The following is a 10,221-nucleotide window of genomic DNA, read 5'->3' on the forward strand; positions in this document are numbered from 1 at the left end:
CAGTATGTGGTCCAGTGACTCCATGGGTCCTTAACCTGATTCTGTTGGTTCTTCACATGCCACACTTTGGACTGTTTCAAAATATCTTTCTGACCTTGCTTACTCACTTATAAGGTGGCCTTCCTTGTCGCCATTAGTTCTACTAGGTGTGTTTGAATGTGTGACCTTTTTCTAGTCATCCCCAAATATAAAGCTGTGTTGAGCCCGTTCTTCTTAAGATGTTCTCTGCCTTCCTCCTTAATTAGGACATTGTTTTACCTTCCTTTTATATCCAGCGCTGAAGCACCCTAAAATTCACTGTCTGGCTGTGGTTCAGGTGGCAAGTGTTTACCTCTTTGCAACTGATTCCATACCTTTTGATTCAAGTTCTACCAGGTGGACGTTCAGGCCTCTGCGGATGCCAGTTTTGGTCGTAAAGTCTTGCCATTGTTTGCTCTGTTGCCGCCCCTCAGTTGAACTGCTTTTGGACATCCCAGTGGTTAAAGAACTTAACTGCCTATATCCTGTGATGCTCGATCATCCATTTCTTGGATGTACATCACAGGACCCTCCCCTCTGTTTTCAATGATCCACTTTATACTGCTAGCTACAAAACTCAGGCATAGAACATGCAGAGGTTATGCAGGGCTGTCCTGCAGCTTTGTTTGATTTGCCGGTGACCAATCAGCTGAAGGTAGCTGCAGAACCCAGTGGCTAAAGAATTTAGCTCCCTGTGTCTTGTAATGTACTCCAAGAAACAGATTTTACAGCTTAAGCTAGCCATACACTGCTGTATTTTTTTGTTCAACCCGCGAGCTGAACGAAAAAAATAGAGGAGATTTCTCCATCAACGTTGCAAAATTATTACTTAAGATCATAGCTCATGCTCTGCATTTTCTGTATTGTCCACAAACTATTTTCTTATTTTACATAGGATTCTTTCCTCTTCTTACATATTGACACAAATACACTAAATACACATATAATATTGCATCTTGAGTTGTATATTTTCCCCTCTGGGCCTCAAAAGTAGAACTTTGCAATACAGTGCATGCCAATTCCCACATCTTAGCTGCTTATACAATATGGATCAGGAAGGAATTATTTTCCCCTGTCGGAGCAAATTGAACCATGCTTTATAGGCGTTTTTTTGTTTGCCTTCTTCAAGATCAACAGTGGGTAACTGTGGGCATGGCGTTGTTTTTTTGTTTTCTTCTCATCGATTTAGGTTGAACTCGATGGACTTGTGTCTTTTTTTACAACCTGACTAACTATGTAATATGGATAGGTTGCAAATGATTTCAGAATTAGTTCTGTTCTGTCAGACACCTGCTTTAGAGCTCCCTTTAGTATATTAGCTATGCTGTTAAAATAAATAAACTGTAAATTACGTTTTTTATGAAAATAATTGTCTTTCATATTTTTTATTTTTGGTAGATGAAATCAGGCCCAATCAAGACATCCACGTCTGCTGCCAGCCAAAAGAGTATTGTTTACTGCTATAACTGTGGCAGGAGAGGCCATTGTGGCTACGTGAGTATCTCTCAATACTTTTTTTTTCACAAAATGTAATGTAGTTGTACAATCAAATGGTCAGTTTTTTTTATTTTTGATAGTGGCTTATGGTGAGACCTCCTGTCAAGTTTTTAATGCTGTCAGTGTCCCCATTGGAGGGACTTTCATTTGTACTGGTGACCATTGTCTCAGAGAAATAGAGGGGAAATCCAAACTTTTAGAGGTGTCATCAGAACAAGAGGTGTGGGGTTAGCTCTCAATAGAGACAACTGTCTAAGGGAAATTCCTCTTAATTTATGAGATTTCCTCTAACTTCCTTTTGCATTTCTAGGACAGAAAGTATGCAGGTGTGGAGGTGAGAGCAGTAGAGGGGTAGGGTTATACTTGTGCAAGTGTGATAGCCTAGATGGAGGAGGGGTGGTGTCAGGGGTGCAAGTATGTTGAGAGCAGGGGATGGGTGGGGTTAGATGCACAGGGGTGGTTGTGAGAGTGGTTGAGGGGTGGGGTTAGGCATGCAGCTGTAGTACTGAGTGCAGGAAGAGTGTTCAGAGCAGCATGTGCTCACACAGCACTGTTTACCGGACATTGCAGCTCTTCTTCCAGCACACTCTTGTTGCTAATGGCAGCCACACTGACACCTTAGCACTGATGTGTATGCTGGGAGGAGGCAGGGGAAGTTGAGCAGAAGGTGGTGCCAGCAGGCTTCTGACAGGTTCCCTGCAGGGGCCCACAATTGCCATTCCTGAGCAGTGGGCAGCAGAGATAGAAACCGGGGGTGGGATCAGAGGTTGAGCTGTCATCAGGTGGCTGTGCTTAGGTGAAGGAGAGCAACAAAGAATGCTGCTGGCGGGAGTATGAAAGGGGGTATTGTAGTGGCTTGTGGAGGCAGTGCAATGGTATCAGGATGTGGCACCCTGCCAGGGCTGAAGTATAAGAATGAGGAATATGGTAGGAATGTGCTAGGGGAAAGGCAGATCATGCAGAAGGAAAGGAGGAAGCAAAAGTTGACACTGGAGGTAGAATTCCCCGGTGTCAAAACAGAGTCCTATATTATTGTTAAAGGAGAACTATGAGGTGAGTGCTTTTCACTCACCTCATAGTTCTAGCCGACCTGTGACAATGAAACTGTCACAGGTCGGCTCAGTAGATCGGGAGGTGAGCGAACACATACCGGCGTTCGCTCACCTCTCGATCCTGTCACAGCTGTCTGCCGTGACAGGGGAGGGGCTGGATTCCCCCCTCCCCGCTACGATCCGCCAGCGTTGACTGGCGGAACGGACGGGGCGGGTACAGCTGGCTTTGCCTCTAGATAGGCAGAGCCAGCTGTCAGTCACGCAGCTGCGCGGATCGAGACATAATTGTCAGGATCCGCTTCAGCTGCGGCGTCTCAGTATACCGCAAGCTACAGCTCGCGGTATACTGAGCCTAAGGTGACGAGAGGACACTAGTTTGTGTCCTCCCGTTACCCTAAGGAGAACTATGGGGAAAAGCCTTAACCCCATAGTTCTCCTTTTAAGAATATGTGCTGTGTGTGTTGCTAAAACCAGACAGGTTTCACCATTTATTTTATAGAAAAATTCATCAAGAACACAGATTAGTCCAATTATAGGCACTAACATGTAGGTATAGCCCTATTAAAGTGAATTTACAGGTTCACTTTGGAGGGAAAAAGTAAAACGCCCTGTCGGTTTATTTTTTGCTGTCTGTGTCCTTTTTTAAATACTTCACTTTACTTCCTGAAACTGTCACAGATCGGCTCAGTAGATCGGGAGGTGAGCGAACACATACCGGAGACTTTAACAGCATAGTTCAGGAGGGCTAAAAATCACACCTGTTGTATTTAGATAATATTAAATAGGAACTTTACCCATACCTTCAAAATAACAACAAACACACCTTTAGAAATGTTTAGTAATGACAATCTACAAACACATCTAGATCAGGGATGTCCAAACTCCGGCCCTCCAGCTGTTGTGAAACTACCAATCCCATGGTGCATCTCCCTCCGGGAGTCATGTGTCTGTGATTGTGAGAATCTTGCAATGGCTCATGGGATTTGTAGTTCCACCACAGCTGGAGGGCCGGAGTTTGGACATCCCTGTTCTAGATAATTGCCACATTTGACTAGGACATGTGATCATGCACAGCTGGGAAATGCCTTTCCCTGAGATCTTATGAGATTACACAATGCTCTGCTGATGTAACCTTCCCAGGATACAACACTTGGGCACATTGTCATCTGTGCCAAAGTGGAAAAAAAAATGTTAGTAAAATAATATGTCTGTCTGTTTAGCCAATGAATCTAAGGTTATTTCATATAAACATGCAGAGATGTGTGCTGATTTGATTTCAAATCAAAGGGGTTAAAGGTCCACTTTAATGTTCACTTCTTATGTAACGTTTTACTTATTTTGTATAATTAAATGTTGTAGGAATGCAAAGAAAGGCGTATGTACAGTTCAGTCCATCCAAGCTGTGAACTTATTTTTACCTACGATGGCGATTATGACATCCAAAAAAGAAAGCAGAGAGCAAAACGCAAGTGTGAAGGTAATCTGCAGTTCTGTATATTTCAGATTTCAAAGTGGATAAATATTTCCTTTTTCCAAAATTAAGTTAAAATGAAAATTCTGTAAAATAAATGGCTCATCCAAAGCTGAGCAGCTGCTTCCTAGGGTTGGCTCCAGGTCATGTTATTCTTTGGAACCATATTTTTGTTTTTGCTGCAGCTTGATTAGACTTCATTATGGCTTCTGATTTCCATACAGGACCAATAACAGAGGTCTCTGCCTGCCAGGAAAGTAACCACTTCTGATGACAGAATGCTGTCTTCTGAATGCTGCTCATAGATGTTTATATATGTCAGGCTACAGCCATAAAGCACAGAAGGAAAGTTAACTCCAGAGGAAAGAACCCACAGGACAAAATCTTTTTGTCCTGTGAAGAATTGCTGTTTGTTTAATGAGTTATGTTGTTAGTTCTTTCTAAACCCGAGGGCTGAATAGAAGAGTGTATCTTCTTTATTTCTAAGTACCTGGTAAAATCTCTGTTGTAATGTGTGCCAGGCAGGATCGAGGTTTGGGTGAGTAAATCTTTTATATTTTACTCCATAGACCAAAATAAGCACTTAACCCTTGCAGTACGTGGTAGCCCCACTGCAAGACTTAAGTTTTATTCTGGCTGGAGTTTTCCTTTAAAATGTGCCTCACATTTGTTTAATTTTAGAAAAACACATTCCATGCCTCTGGCCAGCTTTTCCATTGAATCAATAGTAGGCGGGTTTAATATGTTTCAGCTTGTGTTCCGAAAACCCACTTATTTGTGAAAACTTAACTTAATTTCCCATCATCCTTTCCGGAGCTGTTTCTTTATAGTAGGACATTTCATGCGAACGTCATGTGAAAATCCTTTTGAAGGGTTTTAGTGTAATAGAGTGTGAAAGGAGGTATGTACAGCTTCTCCTTGTGATCGGTCGGTCATTGTGTGCAGGGCAAGATTAGGGAGGAAACGGGTGTGCTAATAGGAAGAGGGGAAGGCACTATGTACCTGAATTACACCTTACGCTGCAGTCTAAAAGAGCACAGTGGACCCAAACAGGGACTACTGCCTACTTAGGGGGAGTGTGGTCACTGCATGGAAGACGTGAGAAAATAATGCTATTTAATGTAAGTAGCTACACTCTTCTTGAATTGTAAGTTGAACAGCCACTAGTATGGTATTTGCCCTAAAACGCTTTATTGCATATATTTTTTCATAACTTGTCTACAGTTCTACTTTAAATGCCAAAAATAGTTTATGTTGGCAGTTCTATATCACCGTAGTGTTTTCCATTAAAGCAAAAAATCTGGTGCAATGGGCTGATATGTCCCAGGCCAAAATATTTGCCATGCTGATCTAGGGCCAGGATTTGTCAAGCCCCAGTAATGGAATAAAATAATTTTCCTTTTATTTGCTTGTATTTTGATCAAGTTTCCACTTAAAATAAGAGAACCAACCTCACAATTTGTATTACTTTCTATATCCATATAGATATACCCACTGCTCCAAATGTAAAAATAAACAGGGCATTCAGTTAAAAGGTGATGGTAGAAATAGGGGAGCTGCTGTTCTTCTGGTGTTTTTAAAAAGGTCCTGATCTTTCTTCACTCCTTATGGTGAAGCAGGTTCAGAGTAATAGCAGCCCCACGAGCTGCACATACTCAGCTACTCATCTTCCCTTCTCTATCCTGTAAGGTGGGGAAAACAACTTATTCCTTCCATGTTCCTTTGGGGAACATGTGACTTTTGGGGAACATGTGACATGGGGGTGGGGGGGGGGAAGTCCTTAGCACTGTGTTAGCTCCAGATCACAACTCGGAACTTACGCAGATCTGAATCAATTATGCAGGACAGGCGTTCAGACTAAATTGGCTGTCAGCTTGTTTCTGACTCAGGGACTCTGCCAAGCAGTGAAGCCAGGATCAGCATGGCACCCCCAAAGCTTGCATATTTAAATATCTAAGAGTCTATGGTAATATCACGGAGAAGATTCAACCCAATGAGTATCTTTTTGCCATAGAGATCAACCTGCAGAACTCAATGGGTTCTCAGATATCCTAATCATCCCCAAAAGTGTATGATCAGCTAATGAAGCAAGGAAAGGGCAATATAACTGTCGGGTCAGTTCAGTGGCAATTGTTGCTTAGTGAGGTTATTCCTTTTTGTGCATTATTTAATGTGCTTCTCCTGTAGCTCAAAAATAACTTCTTCTTAGGTGGCACATAATTGGGTTACATAAGCTATGTGGCTTCTCACAGAGAAGCCAGTGACCGGTATACATAGGTAGTGATGGAAACCACTTAAGGGAAGCATTCATCATAATTGACCTACTTTTTTCGGTCTTGATTAGTTTTAAACACAGGCGTAATATGTCTTGTAGCACTATGCCCTTATTGCATTAAATGCAGTTTTTATATTCTCCCCTTAGAGCTTCAAGAAACTGGACTCCTGCCATCACAGATTATTGAACCCAAGAGAGTTGAGAGTGAGAGAATGCGGCTTTCGAAAAAAAATAAAAAAAAGAGGAGAAAGGAATCCAAATGTGAAAAGAACAAAGTGAACTGGCATTTGAAAGCTATGGATAAAAGTAGAAAGATAAAAAACAAACTTGTCAAGCAAGAAGCAGACGATTTTCCTAGAGGGAAGCCTGAGGAGAACCCCAGTAAGGCTGCAAAAAAACAGAAGAAGAAAAAATCGCAACATTTGTTATTCAAATATGGGAAGGACACAAACGATTTTGGTGGGCAGCCAATTAAACGCAAGAACAGAAAGGGCAAGAAAGGAAACGGCATCATTGCTGACTTACTTACAATTAAACAAAAGAAAAAGAAATCAAAAAAAGATAACTAGATGCAGAATCTTAGAAACGTTGTCATTGTACTGCAAATAAATTCTAATTTATAATACGGAATTTGGATGCCAAAAGATGGCAATGTAAAGGTACAGTGACTCCCTCCATTCCTTAGTCAGTTATTAATGGTTGTTTTTCAAGTGAGCAAATTATTTTCATACTCAGGAAAAAAGTAATTGGCGTGTCAAATACCACTCTGTTATGACCAGAAGATGGAGTGATCTCTGTATTTTTGTAAGACTTCAGAATAAAAAAAATAATACATCGCTTTATTTGGAGTCTGATTGTGAAGGGTGAATTCTGGTTGGTTGTAATGGCGTGTTGCACTTTGAATATTGCCACTTTCTCTCTCATAGCCAGCTACCATACATTTAAGACTATCTTATGTTATTGCTGGGGGAGGCAGTTGTATAATCCTGTTGTGGTGGCATTAAAGTGACAATAAACTCAAGATAAAAAAAACTATTCAAGTATACATTGTTATCTAAAAAAAATTACTCTATGGCTCTCAGCTTCTTCCAAATCTCCAGATGAGTGTTCTCTTCTTGCAGTGATCTGACCTTCTGTTAGAAGGTGTCTACCTTTTGTTCTACATGGTCCCATTATATTTGGGAATGTAGCCACCCTGTCTTTGCACGCTCCTGAGATGAACAAACATGTAAAAAATACATATCAGTGCCAATATATAGGTGATGTGTTTGGATAATTGTTTGAGGAGAGTCATATGGTTTAGGGCCACTTTAAACATACTTGTTTAGCCTTTATTATATTTTCTCCAAAAAGGATTTTGACACACACACACACACACACACACACACACACACACACACACACACACACACACACACTGGGTGGGAACACAGGTTCTGATGACTATGTACATGCAGACGTAGAAATTGTCATACAACCAGATTTTGTACATTTCCCTTTAATATCTCGATCAATAACACCCAGCCAGGGGAGCTATTTAATCTCTGCATACAGAAAGATTAATAGTAAATTACCTGGTTTGTCTGGAGATACCTGATGTCTTGGAGATAGCATAACCATTTCAACTCTCTTTTGGTGACAATTTAGCAAAAATTATTTTATTTTCTACACAATCTTTACTCAAAAAGATGCACTTTTTATGCTTTGATTATTGTTAGGTTTTTTTTTATTGTTTAGTGTAGGTAAAAAGTATACATTTTAATTTATAATGTATCCTCTTTCTAATAATGATACTAAAATGACTTATGGTACAAAGCATTATGAATATATAAAAAATATAATAAAGTTATTTTATTAGGGTAACGAAAAACATTAAATAACGAAATAAAACAAAAAGTTTAAAATATTAATTGTTTAAACTTTTTGAGAAAAAAAAATTTGAAATATGATGGCTAAGGAGGAGTTAAATAGGGTAGACTAGAGTTACCTAAGGGTTAATCAGTGTTAGGTTAATAGTAACAAATTTTATTATAAAACGTTTTGTGTGCGTGTGTGTATATATATCTATATATCTATATAGATATATAGATATAGGAAGGTTGCTTTAACTCACATCATGCAGATCAAACATCATTAATTTGATCTGCAGATAAATGAAACAGTAATGTTACTTTGTTTCTATGTATACCTGAAGACATTTGTCGGTAAAAGTGGCAAGGGAGTGGCAGCAAGGGAAGAGAACAACAGAGCATGCTATGTATGTCCTGTACATTTTTGTGGAGTTTTATGGACGTACATGGCTTACCAAGAGTGGTTAAAGCTGGCTTGAGACATCAGAGGCTTTTTTTTTTTTTTTTTAAGGTATAACTGTACAGATACAGAATATTAACATAACAAAACATACTGTATATCATCAGGAGAAATCACTGGAAACAGTCACTGTCAATATGGATGGATTACAGATCAACAGAAGCAGTCAGAGAGGATAGAGATTCTCAAGAACAATCAGTTCATAAATAGGGGAATTACTTTAGAATGGGGACTGCTGCCATAAAAATCTGGGACAGGATATCTCAAAATCCTAACGTTATAAATAAGGTGAAGCAGGAGGAAAGGTACGTTGGATGAGTGTGCAATGTTGCCACAAGAAGGAATACTGTTTACTGAAGCGGCAGCATTTGGGAACACTTGTAGTTTTCACTTCACACAAAATTGTTCTAAAAAGCCATAATCATGCATACATTGCCCGAGTGAGCATGGCTCATGTGAGTGAATGGATATTTGCTAGCACAATCTATTTCACCATTTGCTGAAGATTGAAAGTATGGAGAAGGATTGACATAAATTATATGAATGGAGATACTCATGCATGGAATATGTTGTGAGCTTTTTCCTGTTCCATACAATTTTAAATACATTGAAGACGGTTTGCTGAATAAGTACATCAAAAGACGATACCCAGTAAGCCCCCCAGCAAGGACATGCATATTTGTGCCGTGCTATGTAGCTGGATGGTTGTCTGCCTTAATGTTATATGTCTTGGCATGAGTTTTCATACATGTTAAGGAATTGTGTCTTTGGATTCTCTCTTAGGCCTTGATCACACCAAATGCAGAGCAGATCGGCATGTGTTTCTGCACACGCAGTGCAGTGGGTTGTGCCGCGTTTTTTGATGCATTCCGGGCTCTTTTTCGTTTCAAATGGGCTTTCAGTGCGTTCCAGGCGTTTGCATGCGTTCCAGAGCAGGTAAAATAGGGCTTGCTGCAGTTTTTTTTACCTGCTCTGGAACTGAACGCTGCAATGTGAACTGGAGCTAAAAATACCATTAGAATACATTGGACGCAGTTTTGCTTCTGTCTGTAACTGCTCTGCTCCTGGAACGCGCTTGGTGTGAACAAGGCCTAATAAATGATAAGCATATGTAAAATGACAAGTATATGATATTTTCACTTGGGATAACGAAAGAAGATAACTATTTCATGGACGCATGTGTTCACGTTTGCCGCTCCCAAATGCTATCAAACTTGGATGGAAATAATAACTTCCTGAAGAGAGTATCACTCAATGAGTTGAATCAAGTCATAATCTAATCATGTTCATACATCTAATTGAATAATTTGCATCAAAATACACTTTCTCCTTATCTAACATAGCCATTCTGGGATGGATAACGATATTATATGAGCATGTGTGATCAAGTTTGAAATTAAGCAATTAAAGGTATATATCTGAAGGAGTCCATTTGGGTCATGTAAAAGCAATTTTGAACTTTGGTTCCTAAATTTGAGGAAACGGATTACCATTTATTCTTGACTGGATCAGGAGGAAAAAAGTTTGTCATGGTGTGAAAATCCAGTATGAAAAATGTAGTGTGGAAAAAGTTTCATTGATTCATGTACACTGGGCCA

At 39.9% G+C, this 10,221-nt stretch overlaps 1 protein-coding gene across 1 annotated transcript in view; it reads left to right on the plus strand.

Annotated features, from left to right (window-relative positions):
• The window catches only part of ZCCHC7 (zinc finger CCHC-type containing 7), a 160,305-nt gene extending 153,261 nt beyond the window's left edge, over positions 1 to 7,044 (plus strand). Inside the window, exons 8-10 of the mRNA XM_018552427.1 lie at positions 1,417 to 1,512; positions 3,927 to 4,044; positions 6,461 to 7,044. Of these exons, the coding sequence (XP_018407929.1) occupies positions 1,417 to 1,512; positions 3,927 to 4,044; positions 6,461 to 6,882 (636 nt within the window). The 3' untranslated portion in view covers positions 6,883 to 7,044. The remainder of the gene's footprint in view (positions 1 to 1,416; positions 1,513 to 3,926; positions 4,045 to 6,460) is intronic.
• Positions 7,045 to 10,221: the final 3,177 nt, after the last annotated feature.

This window comes from Nanorana parkeri, unplaced genomic scaffold (genome assembly GCF_000935625.1).
Source record: "Nanorana parkeri isolate BGI_ZX_2015 unplaced genomic scaffold, ASM93562v1 scaffold88, whole genome shotgun sequence".
Lineage (NCBI taxonomy): Eukaryota > Metazoa > Chordata > Amphibia > Anura > Dicroglossidae > Nanorana > Nanorana parkeri.